Source organism: Delphinus delphis, chromosome 5 (assembly GCF_949987515.2).
Source record: "Delphinus delphis chromosome 5, mDelDel1.2, whole genome shotgun sequence".
NCBI classification, from domain to species: Eukaryota; Metazoa; Chordata; class Mammalia; order Artiodactyla; family Delphinidae; genus Delphinus; species Delphinus delphis.
The window spans coordinates 46,173,233-46,199,739 of NC_082687.1; the positions used below are offsets into that span (position 1 = coordinate 46,173,233).

Below are 26,507 nucleotides of genomic sequence, written 5' to 3' on the forward strand. Positions count from 1 at the left end.
TGATAATGATAGGAAGCACTAGGAAAGGATACGCTCGCCATGCTGCATAAAGCCTTCTTCCTGGGAAGGCGTGTGTGCTCCCGACTGCTGTGGGAGCACAGTGATGAAGACTGGCAGCAGTGGCAGCCGGGGCTCCCCCATACTCAGCTTAAGACAAGCACTGAAGGTCTACTCACTGTTGAGAGTTTAAGAAAAAAGTCTCCACACTCAATGTGACTGTCTTTGGAATTCTTCGTTTCATTAAGGTTCTCACAAAATACAAAGCTCAAATGTAACCGTCTACGTCCACCACAAAACAGAATCAAGTAAGTGGTTAGCACACAAACAATGATCTTTTTCATTTTTAAAAATATAAATAACAACGTTCAAGGTTTGACAGTTTTCTCCTGTGTGTGTTTCTCTTTAAGGCTTTATGTTGCAGACCCTTAAGTACGCGTACCTGTCGTCAGGATACACTGCCCACAAGCAGGGAAGGCCACTGTGGGTACATTCCTGAGGGTGACACGCACTTATCCATGTTGCCTCAAGCCTGTGGAAAACTAAACAGACACCCTCCGATCAGTTCGCACAGTTTCATTAATTTTCTTTCTACCACGAAGTGACAACAGAAAGGGGTAAGTTCCCAGCAGCATTCAAGCTCTCAAGATCAATCATGAAGGGTGAGAAGGAAAAGACAGGCTTTTTCCTGGATGGAATTTTTTCTTTTATCCAGAAAAACCCCCATAACCCATAGAGTTTAAAGGCTGGCTTGTATTGAAACGTTTTTCAGATTAAATAGTGTTGAGAGAAGGGGTGGGCTTTTCGTTGGGTCCTGGAGAAGAGGTTAAAGTGGAGAGGTTACTGTTGGAAAAATACTGACAGTCCACCCTCCCACGGCAGTCACGTCACCGGCGAGGCCTGGGGGCAGAGCCAGGGCCCCTGCCTTGGGCACGAAATCCGAGGGAAGGCTCTCCAGCAGACACTTGACCTGCTCCTGGCCCAGCTTGATCTTGTCGTCCAGCTCCCGCTGCTCGATGAGGAGTGTCGACTTCATTTTCACAAAATGCTGGTAATCCTGGAGTTGCTCCTTGGAAAGGTAATGGGCCAGGATGTCCAGCACCACGCGCTGCCTCCGGTCCACATTCTCCTTGAGCTCCCGGGCGTCCTCGTGCTGCGCAGCCAGGACCTTCCTCTTCTCATTGAGAGAGCTCTGCCAGGGCGAAACAAGCAGATCAGCAAAGGGCCAGCAGAACGGGGAAAAGAACCGAACTGCCCGCAGAGAGACCTTTTTCAGGACGGTGCAGTGTCTAAGTTTCTATTTTGATTGTCGATCTGAAGTAAGGAGACTCAGTCATTTGAAAATCAGTTCATTACCCTTATGTTGCAGATATATGGTTCTCTAACTTATAGTCATGTGGCAGCTTTAATTTGAGAGATTATGTTAAAATTGGCTGGGGTACTGGCTTTACTTTAAGGCTTCTAGACTTAGAAGAACAATCAGGATTCCATTTATATGAGGTCCTTAGAATAGTCTACAGTCATAGAGACACGAAGCAGAATGGTGGTTGCTAGGCTCTGGGGGAGGGGAGAAAGGAGGGGGAGTTGCTGTTTCAGTGGGTATAGAGTTTCAGTTTCGCAAGATGAGAAAGTTCTGGAGATCTGTTACACAACAATGTTAATATAGTTAATACTACTGAACTGTACAGCTAAAAATGGTTACGATGGCAAATCTTATATGTAGTTTACCACAGTTAAACAACTGAAGGGAAAAAAAGCCAGTCATCAAGGTACCTTGAGTGTTTACAAGTATTTCCATTTTATAGTGGTTCTCAAAGTGGGTACCAGCAGCATCTCCCGGGGATTTGTTAGAAATGCAAAATTTCAGGCCCCCTTCCACCTACTGAATCAAAAGTTCTGGAGGTGTGGGGCTTAGGGGTCTGTGGTTGAAGGAGCCTTTCGGGCGATTCTTTGCAGTTAAAGTTTGAGAACCTCTGCCCCAATCCATAATCAACAATGGGAACATCATATTTACCATCTCCGAAAAAATCAGTTTCCATTTTTCCGGCCTCTGAATCTAACATGAGAGAAATTCTATTTGGCAATGATGGCAATTTCACATTCTGAGAGTTTCTCATACAGACCCAATGGGAAGACAGCGTATTATCTTCAGACCTTATAGAAGTCTGTAATGTGGCCTTTTACTCAACACGCTGACATATAATGTCATTAAAATTTTTTAAAATTTTACATTTAACCAGACTCTTCAGGCTAAAGTGAATGAGAAACTTTAAAGTGGAAATTAATCAAGAAATAAGAATATTTAGATATATATCTCAACACAGATTAGCTTAGGTAGGGTTATGAAAGGCTCATGTGTCTCTGCCCTAAACTCCCCTTGAACTGGCCTGTCATATCTTACCTAATAACGCCTAGAGGAAAAGTGCAAAGTTAATAGGTTAATCTTACAAATATCTCCATTTTCATAGGCTTCCTTCTCCTAATCAGAAAAACACACCTAAAAAAGAAACCCTTAGGGACTGAATTTGCAATGAAGACATGCTTCAAAATACTGTAGGGAAGTAAGTTAAAAAGTGAGAACCTCTTCCTCACCTTTAAAAAATTATGAAATATTTTAAACATCAGTATTGTACAGAGAATGGTATAAGATCTGTGTGCCCATCATCAACAGTGCCAAATCTTAGCTTGAACATGTTTCATATTTGCTTCAGTTTAAAAACAAAATATTCAGTTGAAGCGTTATATATAGTTCTCCCGATGCCCCTCCTCCCCTCATTGGTAACTATAATCCTGAATCTGGCATTTACTGAACCATTTATTCTTCCTTTCCTTACTCCTATTTATACTTTTATTTAACAAAGACTAATAATCATAACAACTAATACAGATGTATCTTGCAGGTGAGCAAGCACTTATATGTACTTGAGAGCGTGTACGTGCATTTAAGTGCTGAGTGGTTCCAGAATTGGATTCAACTTATCTTCCCGTAAGAACTGCTCCAGTATTGCTTAGCTCAGATACCTGTGGCATCCACCCAAGCGACCGAACAGGAGACTTGGAATTACCTTCTGTTCTATCCTTCCCCTCATCTAACACGCCCTGCTAATTCAAACTCATTCTCTAAGTCACTCCCTATTCTCTATCTCCATGACAATGGCCCAAATTAACAGCCTAAACCCATCTTGCTAGACCATTACAATAAGCCTCCCAACTGTAACATCATTCTCACCCCTCCCCAGGCTGATTATGTCACGAAATTAGTTCATGGCTCTCCAGGCCTACAGGCTAAAGTCTAAAGTACGACCCTTAGGTCTTTGTGATTATTTTCTGCACTGGATACTGTTTACCCCTTCAGATCCACCCTCCTCTGCCCTGCTCTATGTCTAGGGAAGCTGCACCCTGCTGGCTGCTGGTTTTGGCCAGTGGCAGTCATGGGCAGGAGGCTGGAAGCTGGGAGGGAGAAAAAATTGCCTTTATCCCTGGCTCCCTCCTTGCCAGGGGGTGGTGGCTACAACTTTTCACCCAGGCCTCAGTGCCGCAGGTCAGCTACAGCTAGAGCTCTGATAAGGGCCCCTTCCTCGTGCTGCTCCAGGTCCAGAGGTAGTGATGGCTTCCCCACTGATGCTAGCCCTGGGGGGACAGTGGCTTCATTATCCCTTGTTGGTCTCCCTTAAAAACAAGTAAATCAAGGAAGCACTCTGCTCTAGACATACCAACCACATGTAAGCCAATTCTTAAACACGCCATGGTCTGTCTGGACTTTGTCCATGACATTCCTCCTAAATGGTAAAGCCCTTTCCCTCTCAGCCCACCTGGAATTAAGAAAGTCCCGTAGACTCCATTCAAGCGGCACTTGTGTGAAGTCCTTCCTGACCACACCACACCGCATGAGAGGTGCTCTCACGGCTCTGAGTTTATCGCTGTGCTGCAGCATACTAAATACAATTGCCGCTTCTACACTGGTTACGTTGGTTTTCCTCACTAACTGCTGAGTTCCTTGAAGGCGGGCCTGTTTTTAGGCAGCGTTCAGCCCTAGCACGCGGGGCACCTGGCATCTGACAGGTTCTTGTTAGCTGCTTTCTGGATGAAAGGAAGGTGGGAAGGACAACACTTTCAAGGCAAACACAGTAGACAGTTTGTAGGTGAGGAAGTGAAGGCCCAGAACATTTACACGAGGAGGGCACTCGCCGGGAAAGGGGCTGCAGAAAGTTCCTGGGTGCTGAGTCACATTCCTAAATGCTTACCGCCTAGACTTCTTTCAGTCCTTTAAAAATCTATCTGACAAGAGACATCTTTCCTTTTAATGCAGTACATTCGGAGAAATAATTGGGAAATCCCTGACAGCACTGAAAGAGAGAGCTGTAGCTAGAAGGAGCCAGAAAGCAAAGGAACCACTTGACGGCTGCAGTGCTCATCACCTCGGCACATATATGAAAAATAACTACGTTGATCACCTGACCTCCCTTGGTAAGTTTGTTCCACGAGGGTGGGGATCTGACTGCTTTGTTCAGAGTATCCTAAGCGCCTAGATCAGAAAGTGGCATGCACCGGATACTCAGTAAATATTTGCTGTACAGAGGAGCACAGGAAGAATGCTCTGTAGCTCTGGAATTAAGTTCAGTGAGGTGAATAACGCTTGGGGGCTGCAGCAGGACTCCTCCTGTCCTGGCGCTGCTGCCTACTGGCCTGTCGTGAGGATTCTATGAGACTGCACCTACAGTGTGTCTAAGCCCACAGCGTCTGACCCAGAGGGAGGACTTAGATTCTATCTGGGATCGCCACCGCTGTCACTACCAGTTATTCCGGTAAGGGCTGCCACGGACACAGCGGGTGCATCTTCACCAAGTGCCCGTGGCCCCTCGCCTGCAGATTCCCGGGAGCCCTGTCCTCATCCCGAACAGTTGTGTCGTCCCTCTCCCTTTTTTCAATGTCAACCCCCATCATGCTTTTACCTTTCCTTTTTCTGGGATAAAAAGGAAGGAAAGAAACTCTGGCACCCACATTTTTAACTTTCCTAAGTATCCCTGAGGCTGAGGGGTCAGCACGACATCTTGGCGTGCAAGATCCTTCTCCTCTGTTCCCTGTACGTTGGGGTCTCTCCCTGCCCCGGAGAGATGGTGACCGTCTCTAGAAAGGCTCCTGTCTAATCATGCTTCTCTGGGTACATGGGCTCGGGCAGGTAAAGTGTTCAGCGGAATTGTTAGGCGGCCTACCCTTTCCTCGTTACTGGCGTCTTCACCAAGGCCGCTGAGGACGTTCTCCACGCGGGCCAGGCGTCCCGAGAGGGAGAGCAGCAGGTTCACCACCTTGTCCAAGTCCCCGATGAACATCTTGTACTTGTCGATCTCATTGGGCTTGCAGAGCTCACTGATCCAGGCCTCTACCTCTTCCCCCAGGGCGTTATTGAGCTTGATGTCCATCAGCAGGCTCCCCTTGGCTTCCTGGAGGGTCTCAAGCTTGTGGGTGAGGCTTCCAATCAACTCGGCCTGGAACGAGAGGGGAGACGCATAGCAAAACTTAGCCAGCTGACTGGTAAGTGAGGGCAGGATCCACTTCTCCCAGCTGCATCCTTCCTGTCTCATCTTCGAGGCTCAGCTGGAGGCCCCCCTCCACTCTGCGTGGACCGCCCCCAACATAAGGCCACAGTCTTCCTTCCTTTCCCTGAATGTCTACAACTGCCTTCTCTGAACCTGTTCAGTCCTCACAGGCCAATGCGTGATTACACATTGCCTCGGAATGTTTTCCAGTTGTGTCGTGCTGTGTACAGCGCTCTCTTCCCAACTGGTTTGTTAACTACTCACTTTTAAAAGTCTTTTCAATACGTGTTCTCATTTGATGCTCACAACAATACCGTAGGCAGGCAGGGTAAATATTCTTGTTTAGCAAGTGGAGCGGACAAGAGTCAAAGGAATTAGGGAATTGCCTAAGATCACAGAGCTGAGTATTAGTCACAGATACCATTCGTGGAGGAAATACCACGAGCCGAACACTGCGAGGAAGTCCGTGGATTACCTCACCTGGTCTTCCCAGCTGTCTCGTAGTAGATACTACTTCAGCTGCATAGTGCGCTGGCCGAGGAAACTTCGACTTAGGGAGGGGAAGTGAGGCTAAGACACCTACGCTGGTGGGTGGGGCTGCCGTGAACTCAGGCAGCCTGACTTTGGGGCCACCCTTGTACAACCATTGTAAATATTCATGAGACCTTTCTTCAGAATTCAGTCCCTTGTTCTGTCCTGCACCCACTGTCTCCAGTGAGCAGGGCTATGTAATCTGCCACCTTACTTACAAACCTCCATACTGTGAAACAGGATTACACAAATACCCAGTGTGCTTAACTGAAGGAACGAAGCAAAGGTCTTAGTGGCTTCAACTCTGACTTCATTTGTATGAAGCATCTACTCTTACTTTGTTGCAAGAGAAATTAGACTCCATGGCTCTTTAGTCATTTTTCTCTTCGCCTGAGGCAGCCATATGGAAAAAGAACATCATCTTTTTTTGATTAAAACCTACTTCTTTACCACTAACAAGGTTCCAGCTCAAAATTTATGTGTGTGTGTGTGTGTGTGTGTGTGTGTGTGTACATAAACCCAAGCTGTGTGAATTCAGTTGGAAGAAAACAAAGGGTCACAATTTCTACGTTAGAGTAAATCTTCATTTTAAAGGAAGGAAGAAAAAAAGGGAAAAAATATTTTTGAATAACCAAACTGAAGGGTACTGACAGCTTTGTGTACTGTTTCAACATGTGCACCAGAGAATACAATAATCACAATGATAAGGAAAATATTTATTTCTCCACCATCTGCCCCCACCTTGGAGCTGGACTACCAGAGGTACTTCAACTAAGCAAGGTTCCCAATGTCCTTGAAATGTTCAAGTTCTGGCTTTAATGGTGACATCTTACTGTCTTCTCAACTCGCCTAATCCCAGAGACTGAAGGGGGCTTAAAACATTCCCATCTGCTGCACCGACTCATTATGGGTTATAATCTTTGGCTTTCTACAAGCAGTTAAGACAAAGTGGATACAAAAGACAATTTTAATAGTGGAAAAAAATGTACAGTATATATTATTCCTTAACTGAAGAGTCTGAGCTCAGAAAAATGCAGGTGGGAGAGAATATTGTTTAATTTTCCTTATATTCCCCTGGAAAACTCATCATTTTCTAAACAACAATTCTGGCTGGCAGCTATGGTATTTGCCTGCAAAATAGCCTGCTAGATACCTCCAGAAAAATGCCCAGCGGGGGTGACGATCTTGCACTGTGCTCTCTGTTCCTATGAAGAGAATGACAGGGATACTGGAATGGAGAGAAGGAGGGAAAATAAATAGTACTTGCTGTTACATCTCCCAATATCCCTGCTGGACAGGGTTCCACAAGTCAAATGTCACCATTCCTGTCTTTCAGATAGACGATGAGAGAGACTGACATCTACGTGAAGTCAGCCCAGGAGTTTTTAAGCCTCGTAGCTTGCATTTCCTCGGCTTGCCACTCTGAATGTTACCAGAGGGTACTTTCTTATAGAAAACAGGTTATGCCAAATCCAAGAGCAGGTTAACTAAGCAACAACATTCTTATCACTTCAACCTCAGGAAAAGGCCTTCTGCTTATTCCAACGTTTCGAGATCCATTTCAACCTCATATCTTAAGTAGTATACTTTCTACAAAAGGAATTAAAAAAACCAAAGAGTAGAAAGAAAAGAAAGCAACAGCTTCATGTTTTCCATTATTCCTATAAATACGACTTCTTTTGAAACTAATATTGTGTCATTTCTGGAAGGAACTCCATTCTAAAAAATCCTCATTATGGCTCTCAGTAGCTGGCATTTTAAGAAATAGATGTGATGATTTTTAATTTGCAAATGAGCTTAAACCAGTAAAGGTAAGTCTGTCCTCACATGGGGTGAGTGGTGAAGAGGGGGGAGAACTCTTCCTCTGAGTTTCCACTGAACTCGGTGCACTAATTTTCTCAGGCTCCTTCAATCTAGGGGTTCATAATATCCTTGAAATGTCCAAGTCCTGGCTTTAATTAAAGGTTATGGGTCAGCAGTGCTGGAAGGGCAGCCACCAGGCGAGCAGGGTTTGATGGGTAAGGACGGGTCCAAGAATTTGACACAGCTGAACAGCCATCAGGTTCAGAGTCTAGCCCATTCAGTCTTTCCTCTGGAGACCCTGTTGGGTTTTTTTGGTTTTTCGTTTTAATTTTATTGGAGTATAGTGGATTTACAGTGGTGTGTTAGTTTCAGGTATACGGCAAAGTAGTTCAGTTATACATATATTCATTCTTTTTTAGATTCTTTTCTCATATAGTTTATCACAGAATATTGAGTAGATTTCCCAGTGCTATACCAGTAGGTCCTTGTTGCTTATCTATTTTATATATAGTACTGTGTATATGTTTAATCCTAAGTTCCTGATTTATCCCTTCCCCCCACTTTTCCCCTTTGGTCACCATAAGTTTGTTTTCAATATCTGTCAGTCTGTTTCTGTTCTGTAAATAAGTTCATTTGTTTCATTTTTTAAAAATTAGATTCTACATATGAGTGATATCATGATATTTGTCTCTCTGTCTGACTTACTTCACTTAGTATGATAATCTCTAGGTCCATCTATGTTGCTGCAAATGGCATTATTTCGTTCCAGTCTACGTCTTTTGGTTGGAGCATCGAATCCATTTACATTTAAGGTAATTATCAACATGTATGTTCTTATTGCCCTTTTGTTAATTGTTTTGGATTTGTTTTTGAAGATCTTTTTTCTTCCCTTCCTCTTTTGTTCTCTTGTGATTTGATATCTATCTTTAGTGTTGTGTTTGGATTGCTTTTCTTTTCTGTGTGTGTATCTACTGTAGATTTTTGGTTTGTGGTTCCCATGAGGTTTTGATGTGGCAGTCTATATATGTGCAAGACTGTTTTAAGTTGCTGGTCTTTTAATTTGAAATGCATTTCCGATATCCTGCATTTGTACTCTCCTCACGATTGCTGGTTTTGATATCATATTTGTGTGTGGATGATTTCCTACCTTTATGTTTGCCTTTACATACCGTGAGCTTTCCCATTCATAATTTTCTTGGTTCTAGTTGTGGCCTTTTCTTTACTGCCTAGAGAAGTTCCTTTAGGATTTGTTGTAAAGCTGGTTTGGTGGTACTGAATTCTCTTAGCTTTTGCTTGTCTGTAAAGCTTTTGATTTCTCCGTCAAATCTGGATGAGAGCCTTGCTGGGTAGAGTATTTTGGGTTGTAGGTTCTTCCCTTTCATCACCTTAAATATATCATGCCACTCCCTTCTGGCCTGCAGTTTCTGCTGAAAGATCAGCAGATAATGTTATGGGGATTCCCCTGTATGTTATTTGTTGCTTTTAGTATTTTTTCCTTTGTCTTTTTTTGTCAGTTTGATTAATATGTGTCTGAGCATGTTCTTCTTTGCATTTATCTTCTATGGGACTCTCTGCTCTTCCTGGACTTGAGTGCTTCCTTTCTCATGTCAGGGAAGTTTTCAGCTATCATCTCTTCAAATATTTTCTCAGGCCCTTTCTCCCTTCTCCTTCTGGGACCCAAATAATGCAAATGTTGGTTTGTTTAATGTTGTCCCAGACGTCTCTGAGGCTGTCCTCATTTCTTTTCATTTTTTCTTTATTCTCTTCAGCCGCAGTGATTTCCACCATTCTGTTTTTCAGCACACTTATTCATTCTTCTGCCTCAGTTATTCTGCTATTGATTCCATTTGGTGTATTCTTCATTCCAGTTATTGTATTGTTCGTCTCTGTTTCTTTGTTCTTTAAATCTTCTAGCTCTTTGTTAAACGTCTCTTGTCTCATCTTGATCTGTGCCCTCCTCTTTTTCTGAAATTTTGAATCATCTTTGATATCATTACTCTGAATTCTTTTTCAGGCAGGTTGCCTATCTCCACTTCATTTAGTTGTTCCTGTGGGTTTTTTTTTATCTTGTTCCCTTGTCTGGAACATAGTTCTCTGCCATCTCATTTTGTCTAATTTTCTGTTATCTGTGGTCTCCTTCCCACTGGCTGCAGGATCATAACTCCTCTTGCTTCTGGTGTCTGCCGTCTGGTGGATGAGGTTGGTCCTGGGGCTTGTGCAGGCTTGCTGGCGGGAGGGACTGGTGCCTGCCCACTGGTGGGGGGAGCTGGGTCAGGGCCATGTCAAGGGGCGTTTAGGGGTGGCTGTGAGCTCACTACACATTTGGGCCGCCTAGCTGCTGGTGGATGGGGCTGTGTTCCTTTCCTGCTGCTTGTTTGGCCTGAGGTGTTCCAGCACTGGAGGCTGTAGACTGTTCGGTAGCACCAGGTCTTGATGCCAAAATGGCGACCTCCCAGAGAGCTCAGGCCGATCATTATTCTCTTGGACCGCTGCCACCAGTGTCCTTGCTGCCCGCAGTGAGCCACAGCTGACCCCTGCCGCCCAGGAGACCCTCTAAGATTCGTAGGTAGATCCAGCCCAGGCTCCTGTGGAGTGACTGCTTTGTTTTGTGTCCCAGTGTACGTGAAACCTTATGTGCACCCTCCAAGTGGGGAGTCTGTTTCCCCCAGTCTTGTGGAGCTCCTGCACACGAGCCCTGCTGGCTTTCAAAGCCAAATGCTCTGGGGGTTCCTCCTCCCGATACCAGGCCCTCAGGCCGGGGAGCCTGACGTGGGGCTCAGGACTCTCACTCTTACGGGAGAACCTCTGCGATATAATTATTTTCCAGTTTGTGGGTCCCCCACACAGTGGGTATAGGATTTGATTATGTCGCGAAAGCGCCCCTCCTACCATGTTGTTGTGGCTTCTTGTCTTTGAACGTAAAGTATCTTTTTTTGTAGGTGCCAGTCTTCTTCGCCGATGGTTGTTCAGCAGTTGGTTGTGATTCTGGTGTTTCCGTGAGAGGAGGTGAGCTCATCCTTCTACTCTGCCATCTTTTTCAGAAATGAGGAGCTGCTTTTAGTTTGGATGCTTGCTGTCTCTTTCCTCAGCATGCGCTGGCTGTTACCCCCTTGATACGAGGTGTGCAGGTGCAGTGGGCCTTGTGTGCTCCCAGACCGTGGGGTCAGCGCCTGGCACCTGCTCTGTTTTGGTTTTCAAAGACATCAACAGTGGCAGAAGAACCAGAAGCCTGTCTGTACAGGAGCTGATGTGTACTCTGGGCTTCAGGGGACAAGGAAAGGACAGAATAAGGTGAAAATGTCTAGGGGTGATACAGGGAGGTTTCTGTGGGAAGGACCAATATACATTTCGCGGCATTCTGACTTCCGAAAGCTTGTTGGCTAGGCTGTAAACGTCATACATCACGGCTCGGCGTATCTGCTAATACCAGTATTACTGAGCAGTCACACCAGTCCCTCCTGGCTCAAAGCTTGTACGTTTGGATGGTATTTGAATTTTTCACATTTACCAAGCCCTTAAAATATGGAGATTTGGATTTTAAAATGTAGTTAAGAGGGATGTGAGTAACTGAAGGCAGCAAGGGAAAGTTCGCTGTGTTAAACAGCCATTTCTATGTCAGGCAGATCTCTTAAAAAAAAAAAAACACGAAAAAACTACCAACTTACACCCATAGAATTCAATGGGGAGAGAGAAGAGGTGTTTCGATTTAAAAAAATAACTAACTTATTAGTCTCTCAGGAGCTAATTAATTTGCAAAATCATTGCCATGTATCCACTTCTTATCTGGCAGAAACTGTTAACTCACCCTACGTGAGCTGCTACTTATAAGCGTTCTCTCTGTAAACATGGCTTAACAGATCCTCCCTCGCACCCCACCATCTGCATGCAGAAATCTTGCTGGGTCCTGTCCCACCTCCTCCCTGCTCCAGCACCAGCTCCAACGAACACTGGACCAGGAGTCAGGAGACCCAGCTGACAGAAAGCTCACCGTCAGGCCAGTCCCCTGACCTTTTGTGTCTGTTTTCTCATCCACTGCAAGGGCATCCTAATGCCTGCCTAAAACTAATAATAATGTTTAGTTACAGCGCTCTCTGTCTGTGCCAGGCACTATTTAGGTGTTTTCCTGTTCACTTACTGCTCACAACAACCCGATGAGACGGGTACCGTTACTATCCCCCTTTTGCGGATGAGGAAAGGGAAGCGGATGGAGGTTCTGTCACTTGCCCAAGCCCAGGCAGCTAGAAAGCGGCAGCACCGGGCTTTAAATCCAGGTCCTCCGGCTGCAGGGTTCAGGCTTCTGATCGCTACATTAAAATGGCTCAGAGGAGTGTTGTGAGGCTCAGCTAAGATAAAGCGTGTGCGAGCACTCTGGAAATTACAAAAGTATTATACACATCCAAGTTGTTATTAAGATGAGGCAACACCTGGAAGAACGCACACCAGTCATTTGGGTAGATGCCCCAGGGGAACATACCCAACCCGCCCCCCCCCAACACTGCTTTGTCTTCTGGGAGGACTTGTGCTCACAGGGTTGCCAGTAACATCACTACACACACAGCTGGCCTCTCTCGACTGATGGCCTGTCTTGATCTCAACAGAGTAATTCAGGACCCTTAGCCGCGTGGCTAGGGTTTGGGGCCAGAGTGGAGTTCAGGCTCCGCTGGTAAAAACTGGGACTAGATAAAGACATTGAGTGTGAGGACCCAGGCAGCAGCATGTGACTGTTTTCTTTAGCTGCATTTCACCCCCTAGAGAAGTCAGGGGCAGTTTCTGTCCTGAGAAAACCTGCATCCCACGTTGTGGGACCCATCAAAGCAGAAAGGTTGCGGGGGCCTGACTGCCACTTCAGATATTCTCTAGCACATTCTCTGTCAGGAGTGGTTCTCATTTCCTCTCGGGAAGGCTTGTGACCAGAGAGTTGTTCAGTCTCTTGGTTCTGGGCGACAGGAATCTCTGACATACAAGAAACGTTATTAAATTTCTTTAAATTCGACAAAACATCCTCCTCCCTCCCCGAACGACCTCCTTGTTTTTCCTATGTCTGGTACCACAGTCACCGAGGCCAGGAACTCGGGAGCCAGCCCTCCTCCTTCCTCTCTCCCATGCTCCGTGTCCAATCTGCTACCGGATTCTGTCTCTTTCGCTTCCTTTAAAAAAAAACCTAAATCCATCTGTTTCTCACTGCTCCTACCGCAGCTCCCTTAGGCCCGCCTCGTCGCTTCCCGGCCCAGGCGGCTGTACCTCCCTCCCCACTACCCCCCCCCCATCTCGCTGCGTGCACAGCTTCCCTAAATGTAAATCCGCCGCATCTCCCTCCCCACTGGTAAACCCCCGGGAGAGGGACTGATGGTGGCCAGATGGCGGGAGCCCACGCCAGCCTCTCTCCCCTCCCTCCTACAGCGAACACCCCTGGACCCTGAAGAGGGCTCTGCAACGTTAGCTGTGGCCGTGCGCCGGGGAGGGGAGCCACGCCTGAAGTACGACCCAGAACAGGGGTGAGTTTCCTGCTTCTCCCCCTTTCATGTTCTGGTTCTGCCCTGGAAATAGCCTCAATGCTGAACTGCACAGAGGGCGTGGCAGCAAAAATGCTGCTTTCGGTGAGGTAAAGCAGGTGGGGGAATCCTGTTTCTTCCTCTTCCCTCTCTCCTTCCCCCCCCTTTCCCAGCCCTGCCCCCCAAAGTGACTCTCCTTGCAGAGTGCACGGTGCAGTGGTGGCACAGGCACTTAACACCCCAAGAGAACACCCTTCTTTCTGTCCAGAGGAACGGGGACAACGACCCCATGGACCGAAGAGTGTGAGGGGAATCCGCACTATTTTTCTCTACTGAGGATAGTCCCAGCTATGCAGAACGGCACGGCCGTGCAGGCTGCCGTGACACCACAAGAGCTTGTCCTATTTCTAGCCAGAGGCCCAGGTAAAGGGGCCGCTGGGAGCTGGGAGTGGGGTGGGGGCGGGTCAGGTGGAATACTGGACAGGAGAGAGCAGGAAAAGGAGACCCCCTAATTCGGTGTCTGAACTGCCTTAGGTCCGGGCTCACCCTCAAGCTGCACGTATGTGGGACAGACCCAAAGAAGCACGGCAACGGCTTTGAGAACTGAACTGTGACAGAACAACTCACCCAAGTCCCAGGCTCAGCCCTGAAAGGTGCCTGTGTAGGACAGTCACATATAAGGCAGCAGAGGCTCTGAAAACTGAATTGACACTGGAACCAACAGCCAGAGGTGGGACAGAACTTGTAGCCTGAACCTAACTAGGCTGCCTGCTAAAACAAAACAAAAAATCAACCTTCTTCAGAGGATTTTCACAGAACCCAAGACTTACACCATAACACTCAAAATGTTCAGGTACAATATTACCCAGCATGAAGAGAACCAGTAAAATGTGAACAGCTCTCAGGGGAAGACAACCAACAGGTGCTAACCCTGAGATAACCCAAACAGGACGATAAAAGCCTTTAAAATAGCTTTTGTAGCTATGCTCCATGGTGGAAGTAAACACTCTTGAAATGAACAGACAGACACTACAAAAAAATGAATGGAAATTTTAGAACTGGAAACTATAATATCTGAAAATTTAAAAAAAATCACTGGCAGAATAGAGGCAGGAAAGTCAGTGAAACTGAAGATAGATCAATAGAAATTATCCAATCTGAATGAACTGACAGAAAACATTAAAAAACATGAACAGGACTTACCTGGTGGCGCAGTGGTTAAGAATCCACCTGCCAATGCAGGGGACACGGGTTCGAGCCCTGGTCTAGGAAGATCCCACATGCTGCAGAGCAACTAAGCCCGTGCGCCACAACTACTGAGCCCGAGCACCCTAGAGCCCACATGCCACAACTACTGAAGACTGCGCACCCTAGGGCCTGCGAGCCACAACTACTGAAGCCCGCGTGCCTAGAGCCCGTGCTCCGCAACAAGAGGAGCCACCGCAGTGAGGAGCCCGTGCACCACAATGAAGAGTAGCCCCCGCTCGCCGCAACTAGAGAAAGCCCGCGTGCAACAACAAAGACCCAATGCAGCCAAAATAAATAAATAATCAAAAATAAAAAAGCCCTAAAAAAAAATGAGCAAAGTTTCAGAAATTTGCAGGACAATATCAAAAGGTCTAACATTTGTGTCACTGGAGTCCCAAAAGGAGAGAAAGAGATTAGCACGTAAAAAAGTATTTGAAGACATACTGGCTAAAAACATCCTGAATTTAGTGAAAGACGTAAGTTTACAGAAATCAAGAAGCTTAGTAAACCCCAACAGGATAAATCAAAGAAAGTTAGGCCCATACATATCATAACCAAACTGCTGAAAATCAAAGATAAAAAATTTGAGAGCAGCCAGAGAAAAGCAACACATTGCATATAGGAGGAACAAATATTCAACGGCTGTGCGTTTCTCATCAGAAACCATGGAAGCAAGAAGTGGGACATTTTTAAACTGCTAAAAGAAAAAGAATAGTCAACCCAGAATTCCATATCTAGTAAAAATGCTTTAGAAATGACAACAGAATATAGACATTCTTAGGTGAAGAAAACTAAAAGAATTTGTCACCAGCAGACAAATGCTGCTTTCTTTTCAAAAAAGAAATGCTAAAGGAAGTTTTTCAGGCTGAAAAGAAGACAGACCAGAGGAAAACTTTAAGAATAAAGCAAGAGCGACGGAAATAGGCAGCTGAGGGTCACTAATGATCTCTTGGGGAAAGCCAGTTCTGAGGAATAACAGATTTTTTTGCCTTTTGAAATATTCCACTAAGTCTCTAAGCCAAAGCCTTTTGGCCTTCAGAATAGAGAATCATGAGATCTGGTTAAGCAGATTTTTGCCCAATAGATATGGCAGGGTTTAGCCAAAGAATTGAAAGCCCTAAGTATTAAACAGTCTTTAGATTTTATGTATGTCAGAAGTTCAGAGAGTGATTGTTTTATATTTTAAGTAATACTTATATTTACTTGGAATATTACAATTCATCATCTAGGATATATAAATAAAAAGTATATTAAAGTAGAACTGATTGGAAATGCTAGTTTCAAAATATTAATCAGGATTCTAGTTTCCATTCACTCTTAGTTTCACGCGTAGAAATACATCTTAGGTTTACTAACTTTAAACATTAGGCAACAAATTATTACTTTGCAGAAGTTGGTAGAAGGCTACACTCTGCCTTAGAACCATCTTGACCAAGCATCATTTTTTTTTTTTTTTTTTTTTTTTGCGGTACGCGGGACTCTCACTGTTGTGGCCTCTCCCATTGCAGAGCACAGGCTCCGGACGCGCAGGCTCAGCGGCCATGGCTCATGGGCCCAGCCGCTCCGCGGCACGTGGGATCCCCCCAGACTGGGGCACGAACCCGTGTCCCCTGCATCGGCAGGCGGACTCTCAACCACTGTGCCACCAGGGAAGCCCCAAGCATCATGTTTTAAAACCATCCTTAGGGAAAATAAAAGCTTGTTAGAGAACTAACAAGCTTTAGGGAAGAGAACTGCATTTTCAACTTCACACTGAATATATTAATAGATGCCTTCAACAACATCAATTAAAGCCTGCATATTTTCTCTCTTTCCAGATCAGATATGTAAATGCAAGTGACACACAAATTCTATTACACGTTAATAAACCTGTAGTTGCTTAAAACAAAAAACCTCATAGGGTTCTCCACTACCACACGGTAAAATCCAAACTCTTTGGCATTTCAGACAAAGCCCCACGTGACCTCCATGACCTGCCCCCGTGGATCCCCCCAGCCTTGTCTCCTGCCATTCATGGCCTTTCTTTGTTATTCTCTAAATTTGGTAATTTCTAATTTAATCATGAGAATTTATTTTATAATACATTCCCAAATATCAGACCTCCTAGAAGTATCTTTCTTCAATACACATGCGCTCTCCCTGTTTTTTCACACAACTACCTCTTCTCCCACGCTGTTCCCTTTGTCTTGAGTGTCCCCTCCTTCTCCTCTTGTCCTGGCTCACTCTGATTACTTCAGCGTAAAATGTGACAATATTCGTGTCAGAGCAGTTTTGTGTAAAGAAGGTAATAAGGCACTAAGTAAAAAAAACTATAGCCCACATCCGGGATTAAGAAATGCTTGACAAATGGTACCTACTGTCATTTCCTGTGAGGACTAATCCTCTTATTCCTTCGTGTTCTCAGGCTAAAAATACTTCTTGCCACATAATCCTCAGAGTGGGAGGGTGATAATAAAGTGATGAAAAAGCAGTTAAAAAGTAAAATTAAGACGGGGAGGAAAAAGCAACAAGTAGTTTGCCACACTGCTACTGTAGGGCAGGGTATGTCTACGTGCAAAAAACTGTAAAATGTTCAGTTAAAGATGTCCTGGCAGGGCTTCCCTGGTGGCGCAGTGGTTGAGAGTCCGCCTGCCGATGCAGGGGACATGGGTTTGTGCCCCCCATTTCTTTCCTTACCTTCTTTTCGTTGATGTCTGCCGGCTCCTCTTCCTCATTCACCTCCTCTGGCATAGCTTTGATTTTGTTCAGAAGCTCGGCCTTGGGAGCAGACACACTGTAGTAGACAGGACAGTTGACCAACATGCCTGCTGCTTCCTTGTCTTCACTCCTGGGTCAGAAAGAACAAAAAGTACAGCCACACGCAGCTTAATTTCACCATATGTTTGTCCATTCGGAAATGTGTAAAAAAATTATATTCAGTATCTTCCCAGAAGTTAGGATGGACTAATAGGTATTTACTAGTGACTGCCTACTAACGTGTGGGGCTCTTGAAGCCAGCATACTCGGGATGGAAAACCACCAAGGGCAATATTGGGAAGGGGAGTGGGAGTCAGGACTACGGACATTTAACCTCTCTGCATGTTTCTCCTTTTGTGAATGATACTGACTCCCCGTTTCACAGAAAGACAACAGAGAGCCTCGACTTAGTCACTGTGAAAGTATTTTCAAGGTGCTGCACAAATCTCAGGTTTTAGGTTAATTATTTCCTACTCCTCCATGTTGCCCATAATGTTTCTGATGTCTACTGTAATTGTTGTTTGGACACCTACCCATTTTCCTTTTCATGTAAGCCTGAGGCTCTATGTAAGCCTGGAATTTGGAGCTTGCTGGTCAACAGTGAACGGATGCCAAGATGTAAAATCTACTCACTGATTACACAGCAGGGGGATTTCAAGGCTGGAGAACAAACTAGAAGTTGGGAACCTGAATAACTATGCTCTTTGTTTTACTATAGTCAAGCCGCCTTTCATACTCTATAGATAAAGCCCTACTCACTGAATAGATGACTCTATGGACATAATTAGGTTCTCTAGGAGAGGTAATCTTGTGACATTGTTTAACATCTAGACCATCATTTTACTATGGAGTAAAGAACCACCAAAAAGGTGTTTTTACTAGTTTCCCGCTTGCTGGGGTTATTCCTCTAAACAATACAGTCATATTAATCCAGTTAATTGAAAAGATGGGGAAAAGGTCTTCTGATATAGTCCCCCCCCCCAACATATATTCACTGCCTCACAAATAGGCTTCTGGGACATCTATCTGATTAAACCTCACAGTGGCTATTGGCGCAGTCTCATGTACAACAAGGACAATGCTCATTTTTACCAGAAGATGGCGATGCCATCCTTTTGCAATTCCTTAGGAAGCTCTCAGTGCTGCATGACCATTTCACTTCTAAACCTAGGTTCTCATGGATAATGCCAGGAAATGCTTTTCTAAGCATGTACTTGTAAATTACTTTGGTCTTCCCATAGCGAGTGATTGGAGGACAACCACCCGTGGTGAACCGACTGGCACATCCACAGAAACTCATCTGTGGGTCCCTCGTGTACCCAGTGGATTGCCTTGCACATTGAAGGTGCTTAAGAAGTGTCTGCTAAACACATGACCCTGGATAAGTCACTTCTCAATTAGTCTCTGTTTGCCACATCTGAAAAAGGAGGGGCTGGACAAGGTGACTGCTGAGGGCTTGTATCAGGAGAGCCTCCGATAACCTATCAGATAGCCTGTGAGTACCACGCAGTTCTTTCCTTTCTCCCCTCCCCTGTGTTCCTGTTAGTAATTTAGCGAGGATCAGTTGGAAATTTCTAAAATGCAAGCCCAAATTCAGATGGAATGCTCTCCGCTTTTATGTAGTCTAGAAGCCACTAACTGGAGCTCCGGACTGTTGATCCATATAGTTTTCATTGAAAATTTAGAAGAAAATAAAAACCATCCTAAATCTCTCCCATAGTAGTCCCTTAAGGAAATCAAACATGCAAGAAAATACTGCAGTAACCCGAGAGAAATCAAAAGGAGGAAAAATACAGACGGCTCACATTCCTCTCACCGGCTGTGGGCAGGCGCTGGGATGCACGTTACAGGACAGGAAACGCGCTGCTCAGGGAGCTTCGGGTGCAGGCCCACGGCTGAACAAGACCATGGGCGCTCTCCTGTTCAGCCCCTTCCTGATGTTCAGGATGTGAGCAGATGCCCACCCTACCTCTTCAAAGGTGAATGTCAGCGGAGTAAGTCAATCTGTTTCTCTAGGCTGTCACGCTTTTTACAAGACCATGTTCACCTCGGCCGAGGGGAGGCCCCTGTGTGCTCACCACTTCCACCTGCCCCTCCCTCAGCACCGACCCGTATGGGGCTCTGTAAGGGCAACTCTGGCAGAACGGGCAGCTGCATGTGTGCTGAGTTTTCAAGGGCACTGTATAAGCACTGAGAGCGCACAGACGCCATCACTCACATGTTCTATGACTTCAGCTGGGCATGGTTCTCATTCCTCTCTGCTTCAGTTTCCTCATTTGTAAAATGGAGATAAAATTGGTAGCTATCTCAGAAGGTTCTCGCGAACATTAAATGAGATAATGCTTAAAGAATATAATGCTTGACACAGAGAACGTGAACGATAGGTTATAAACAGTAATTACTATTACTACTTGTTGCTGGGCAAACAACTCAAGGTAGGTCAGAGCCATTCCCCTAAGGCTGAGATGGAATGTCAGTCTGGGGTCAGGATCTTTGGAAGCGGGAAAACCTCAGATAAGCAGTTCTAGACTTATCATCACCCCCATGGAAGGAGTTCAATTTTAAGTCTCTTTGGGTCATGACCGGGGACTTACCTCTTAGCTTCACATCCTGGGAAGCTGACAGTTCTCTGCATGGCCTTCCTCTTTATGCTGTTTTCCTTCAGAAGATTAGCATCTCGTGGAAACAAACCTTCCATCAGGTCCATAGTTGTCTTCATTCTGGAGTCTGGATCCAAAATGTCTGCCAGAGATTTGTCTTGGTGGACAATTTCCTTGGCCAGAGCCTCTGTTCTCATGTCTTCTGAGGTCTTCTGAGGGCCAGAGCTGACATTCTCTTCTAAACTGTGAGGCCCACTGACTGGGTCGTGGCTGAGGCTTTGGGTCTGGATGGAAGGTGGCTGCCCTGGGCTTGGCTGCTTGCTAAGAGACCCGGCAGCCTGGGGCGGAGCACCGGTGGTGGAGGGTGGGTTGGTCTCATTGGCCTCTGAACTCTTGATGGAAGTTTGGGATCTGGAAGCCAGTATCTGACTATCAACCAAATGGGCTGCACCAGGGATGGGCCTTTCCTTGGCAACTGTCACCTTGGCAAGTTTGCCGGAGCTGCTGGGGTATTAAAAGAGAGTGGTTAAGAGAAGAGTCAGCAGGAGGGTGAAGGAAGGCAGGGAGACGTTTGCACACGAGGCCTGCAGCTTCCCACACACATCAGGAGTTTCTGGGGTTGTTATTCCCCACAAACGGCAGGGTTCAAAAGGGCCTTCAACTAAGTCCACTAGCTGGTCACAGGGGGGTTGTGTGACTTTTTAAGGGGAACAGATGTAGCAGGAATTCAGTTTTGGTGAATGTTGTTCTCGGATTCCAGAGCTTTATCAAAGTGAACAGAGGGTAGTGAAAGGGAACAGGTGGTGTTTAGGGGAAGTTACGACAAGGGTGCTATCAGACAATGTATTTTAGTGCTGTCCTAGGGAGTATGTGTTGGGAAATGCCTCTTCCTCATTCTCCTGGCTTCCAAGCAGAGGTCTTCCCTAAACGTTAATGACTTTCAGCCTTACTCTTTATTCCTTCCTATGGACAGAGACAGTGACTCTGCAAAGAGAAGCTGACCATAGCCCATTCCTAGTCCAGCCTCTTTCTTTAGAGAGTAAGGTTACCTCCAGGCTTGCTCTTGCGTGTTCACACGTGTGCTTGCTGTGTGTGTCCAGCACAGCCTGTGACTAGGCGGGCACCCCTGTTTAATTCGGGGCTCAGTATCAGGAGGCCCACTTATACTCAGATAGAAGCCATATGCTCCGGGATCAGCTCTCTCAGTAATAACAGTGATTTTTTTTGTCTTCTGAATGCCTTTTTCTTTTGCCTTATTTCTTAACGGGTTCAGAACTCTGGGCAGGGAAGAGGGATGCTGTTTATTTGGACTCTTTGAACCTGCCACATCCACAGAAATGAACCACACCTCGGTGCCCAAGGACTACTAAAATGACGACCACCAAGGTCAACAAATGGAACAGTTGTGCCAGTTTCGTGAGCTGGGCTCCTGTTAAAAAACCTCCACAGGGCTCTCCAGTGGCCAGCAGAGGCGGCTCTGAGAAGCGTGGAGCGTGGAAATCTCTTCCTGGGGAGGGAGACCCTTAACCTTGGCGGAGGGCTGCTCTCACCTGGCGTGGGGCTCCCGGTAGCCGTCGCTGTCCCACTGCTCCGCGCACACAGCTTCAGGGGGAGGCGGAGGGAAGCGGTCCAGGTTCTGGGCCGGGGCTTCCCAGCTGGGCGGGGGCGGCGCCTCGCAGACAGGGCCGGAAGAGGCGGTGGAGCGTAGGTCCCTCGCGAACACCTCGTCGTCGTCGTCCTCCCGAGGCGGTAGGGAGGCCAGCGGGGCCGACCCAGAGATCCGGAGGGAGACCCTGCCCAGAGTGCCCGGGGCCCCGAGGGGCGTGTCCGGGTCAGAAGTGCTGCTCGGGCTTGGGAGGGCCTCCGGCTTGGGGTAGTGCTTGGGGCTCGCGCACCCAGGCGATGCGCCGTCCTCGGGGAGGCTGTCCTCTCGGACCGCGTGGGCCCTCTTCACCCAGGGCGGGGAGGGCCGCGTCCCTGCTCCCTCCTCCTTCCTGCGCTCGGGGCTGGGAGGCTGGGCCGGCCAGTGGCCGCCATTTTTGGGGGTCCCGGCTGGGGTGCAGGGCTGGGCGGCGGCGGCCTGTGAGCAGTAGCTCGAGGGGCCAGGGGCAGGCAGGGCTGAGCTCGGCGGTGCAGCCCTGGTGTCCGGGAGGTGCCCTTGCGCTCCTGAGGGCAGGGGCCGGGGGCAAGGCGTTCTGCTGGCCTGCCTTGGAGGGTCCAGCGGTCCCAGACCCCTGCCGGGAATGGAGGCACCGCCACCTGCTTTGCAGCCCGAAACCCCGCAACGAGGGCTGGGATGGTGTTGGAGCAACAACATCTCTTCACGGCTGGAACAGCTGAATGGCCTGGAGTGGGATACAGACACATAGGTTAGCTCTGAAGAAAAGGGGCAAACACTGAACCCAAGGTGCATTACATGGACGGGAAAAGCATTTGATGGGGAGAAGGAAGCCCGGAGAAGCTGCACACTGTCTTCCCTTGGCTGCTCATACAAAGAACCAAGTTTAAATGAGATGCCAAGTAGGCATAAACTCCTGCAGGAAAATGTCACACGGCAAGCCTGGGGTCACAAGGCATTTCTTTTCATTAACCCTCTCATCACCCCATCTACCTCCCCCCATGCAAGGCAGCTTTTGAGGACAGGCTTCAGGATATAAAAGGCAGGAGCAGGTATGTTTCTTCTTCTCCTTTTAGGACTAGTTTGGGAACCAGCTCCTGACTCTGGGGAAAAGAATGCTGCCTCATTCTCCACAGGTGTGAGCCCCACGGGGGAGGTCTGTTTGGAAAGTATTTGCGTGGGCTGCAGAATCTGAAGGGTTTATTTACAACTTTCTCTTAGTCTCCCAGTGTTTTCATTTCTTAAAATGGAAAGTAAGAAGGAAAGGGAGAGTCTCACCTAAGGAGCTAATAAGCAGTTACCTCTGGAGAAAGAGACTGACCATAACGAGCAAATAGGGTGCATGGCCGTTTAAACAGCTGTCCTCTAGGCTCTAAGGAAAAACCCAAAATTTCCAATACGTTTGTTAACGTGTTTGAAAGGAAAAAAAGGAGAACAAAAACAAAGAAAACACGTCTCTAGCACTGCCTGCCTGCCTGCCTGCCTGCCATGGAAGAGTTAATGTGAGGATAAGGGCTTCCCTGGTGGCACAGTGGTTGAGAGTCCGCGGACACGGGTTCGTGCCCCGATCCGGGAAGATCCCACGTGCCGCGGAGCGGCTGGGCCCGTGAGCCATGGCCGCTGAGCCTGCGCGTCCGGAGCCTGTGCTCCGCAACGGGAGAGGCCACAACAGTGAGAGGCCCGCGTACCGCAAAAAAAAAAAAAAAAAAAAAAAAAAAAAAAAGAGTTAATGTGAGGCTAAAAATATCTCCAGCAAACAACCATAATAATTTGTAAATCCCACATTTGTAGCTCCCTGACTAGTGTGCAAGTGAATCTGGAGAGCAGATGGCATTTTTCATTTTACAGACCCGCATCCTGAGAGAGCTGTGGCTCAGTCCCAAGTCAGAGCCCCAGCACAGGCCTGCCACGAAATCATCTAAGTGCCAGGTGATGGCAAAGCAGCATAAAGAAGGAAAAGACCACAAAGAACCAAATTAGCTTTTCTCCTGCCATTATTTTTTCTTTATTATAAATGCAAATGGTTGAGTAAGAGGCCCATCTTCCACTCAGATGCATTCTCTCCCCTCCCATCACAGATCCTTTTCATCTAGAAGCAGTTTCTTTACCAGAAGCCTGTCAATATTCAAGAGTGGCTATTCTGTCCTCCTTGGTGGGTTCCCAGATGGGTACACCAGAAACCCAGGGGCAGGAGATGCACTGGGGGTGCTCTTTACCCCCATGTCTTATTCATTTTGCTATCCCCAGATCCTGGCACAAAGTACCCTCTCAGTAAATGTCTGTTGAACAAACGACGTCTCTTCTGCCCAACTGCTGTTTAGACTGCAGGCCATGAACTATTTTTAAACTTAGCATCCTCTAATAGGACATGGAGTAACTGGAATCTGATGTTTTAAGGACCAACTCAGGTACCTTCATTTTGCTTTTTAAAAAGAGGAGACATTGGGCTTCCCTGGTGGCGCAGTGGTTGAGAGTCTGCCTGCTGATGCGGGGGACGCGGGCTCGTGCCCCGGTCCGGGAAGATTCCACATGCCGCGGAGCAGCTGGGCCCGTGAGCCATGGCCGCTGAGCCTGTGCTCCGCAACTGGAGAGGCCACAACAGTGAGAGGCCCGCGTACCGCAAAAAAAAAAAAAAGGGGGGGGAGACATCACTAAAACACACAATAAAATAATATTTATCTTTTAAAGATGTAGCCCAAATAAACTTTGATATAACATTTTTAGTTTATGTTTAATCTTCCTAGTTTACAGGAACCATACTGTAAAAAACTATATTTTTGAAGGTAATAGTTGAGTTAAATGCTTAGTTTGGTTGAGAATACTTCTTCCTGGTAATTGTTTTCCAAGAATAAAGACTAGTATCATAAAAATTTTATTTCAGTCTCTTTTATAATAGAGTGTGAGAGACAGGCATCTATTGACATGTATCCAGGAATCAAGTTTGATTAGTCTCATTTTTTTCCTTCATAGCATTTTTTAATGTGGTTTAAAAAAACCCCACATAACATAAAATTAACTACTTTAAATTCATTTTAATTTTAAATTTAAAAATGTTCAGTTCAGTAGTGTTAAATACACCAATATTGTTGCAAAACAGATCTCCAGAACATTTTCATCTTGCAAATCTGAAACTATATACCTATTAAGCAACAACTCTTCTTTTGCCACTCCCCTGGCCCTTGTAACCACCATTCTACTTCTCTATAAATTCGACTACTTTAGATACCTCATACAAGGGGAATCACAAAGTATTTATGACTGGCTTATTGCACTTAGCATAATGTCCTCGAGGTACATTCAGGTTGTAGCATGTGACAGCATTTCCTTCCTTTTAAAGGCTGAATAATATTCCACTGTATGCATATACCACATTTTGTTTATCCACTCATCCATCTGTGGACATTTGGGTTGCTTCCACCTCTTTGCTATTGTGAACAGTGCTGCCTAGAACATGGGTACGAAAATCTCTCTTCAAGACACTGCTTTCAATTCTTTGGATTTATACTCAGAAGTGGGATTGCTGGGTCATATGATAGATTTTTAATTTCTTGAGGAACCTCCATACTGTTTCCGTAGCAGTTATACCATTTTGTAATCCTACCAACAGTGCACAGGGGTTCCAATTTCTCCACATCTTCACCAACACTTGTTCTTTTATGTTTTTTCGATCGTAGCCATTCTAATGAGTGTGGTTTTGACTTGCATTTCTCTGATGATTAGTGATGTGCAGTATCTTTTCATGGGCCTGTTGGCCATTTGGAGAAATGTCTATTCAAGTCCTTTTTGGAATCCAGCAATTTTATTTTTTGTGGTTGAATTTAGTTTCACCTTAGACTTCAGACCAGCTCTCTCTTTTTTGTTTGTCTTGCGGTACGTGGGCCTCTCACTGTTGTGGCCTCTCACGTTGCGGAGCACAGGCTCCAGACGCGCATGCTCAGCGGCCATGGTTCACGGGCCCAGCTGCTTCGCGGCATGTGGGATCTTCCCGGACCGGGGCACGAACCCGCGTCCCCTGCATCGGCAGGCGGACTCTCAACCACTGCGCCACCAGGGAAGCCCTGCCATGCGTTCTTATACCACCATTTGTTTGTGCTCTTATTTCCTCCCGACCCCTACAAGTGGACTCCATTATATAAATTTCTAAGTTCACGTCACTCTTTTTTTTTGTTTTTTTGCAGTACACGGGCCTCTCACCACTGCGGCCTCTCCTGCCGCGGAGCACAGGCTCCAGACACGCAGGCTCAGCGGCCATGGCTCACAGGCCCAGCCGCTCCCCAACATGTGGGATCTTCCCGGACCAGGGCACGAACCCGTGTCCCCTGCATCGGCAGGCAGACTCTCAACCACTGCGCCGCCAGGGAAGCCCCAGACCAGCTCTCCTTTGGCAGAGCTCTATTTCACTGTCAGTCTTCCCTTGTCTCTAACCTTGAATTAATGCAGCCAAACTAAAGTCCTCAGCCTCACCTTGACCGCTTCACTTTAGGCACAGCTCCAGGAGCAAGACCAACTACAGAAGGCTGCTCTTGGCAATGAAGGAGGTAACCTAATACCCACTTCCTGACCATGCTGGCAGTATTAGGTTGAGCTATCGAGAAGGTGAATGCCAGAAAAAGAGAGAAACAATGATTGAATGAAACAGTAAAAATTAAGGAACTGGCTTGAAAAAACATGGACGGTAGTAGGGAGGGTTTAAATGTATTAACATTAGTAATAACAGATGACAGTAGATAGTCCTATAATGCTGCATTAAAACTACATACAGGCATGTGGTTCAGAGGAAACTCTCTTTGGAAATTTCTACTTCTTAAGCTCCAAGTGAATAGTTTAAAGATTCTAATTCTGAAAAACTGTCCATTATATTTTTTCTACAAAGGAGAAGTGATTTTGATGGCAACTTTAAAAACATGAATTTCCTGCTATTTTCTATCTCTAAGTGCCTAAAATA

The 26,507-nt window shown here is 46.4% G+C and overlaps 1 protein-coding gene and 2 long non-coding RNA genes across 7 annotated transcripts in view; 2 read left to right on the forward strand and 1 right to left on the reverse strand.

The window, feature by feature from the left end:
- Positions 1-213: 213 nt before the first annotated feature.
- Positions 214-26,507, reverse strand: part of SHROOM3 (shroom family member 3) — a 195,343-nt gene continuing 169,049 nt past the window's right edge. For 3 of the 5 annotated variants that reach the window (XM_060012328.1, XM_060012326.1, XM_060012325.1), the window contains 5 exons: positions 21,495-22,289; positions 19,939-20,448; positions 17,285-17,435; positions 5,211-5,483; positions 214-1,189 (listed from right to left, as the gene is read on the reverse strand). In XM_060012328.1, the coding sequence (XP_059868311.1) occupies positions 824-1,189; positions 5,211-5,483; positions 17,285-17,435; positions 19,939-20,448; positions 21,495-22,289 (2,095 nt within the window). In that variant the 3' untranslated portion in view covers positions 214-823. The remainder of the gene's footprint in view (positions 1,190-5,210; positions 5,484-17,284; positions 17,436-19,938; positions 20,449-21,494; positions 22,290-26,507) is intronic. The other 2 variants (XM_060012329.1, XM_060012327.1) reach the window with 1 other exon arrangement.
- On the forward strand, positions 1,022-6,557 carry LOC132425886 (uncharacterized). The gene is made up of 3 exons (XR_009519522.1): positions 1,022-1,075; positions 4,307-4,464; positions 5,394-6,557. It is a non-coding gene; the product is annotated as an uncharacterized lncRNA (long non-coding RNA).
- Positions 10,660-17,195, forward strand: LOC132425885 (uncharacterized). Its single transcript, XR_009519521.1, has 4 exons — positions 10,660-10,874; positions 13,269-13,363; positions 13,629-13,783; positions 13,895-17,195. It is a non-coding gene; the product is annotated as an uncharacterized lncRNA (long non-coding RNA).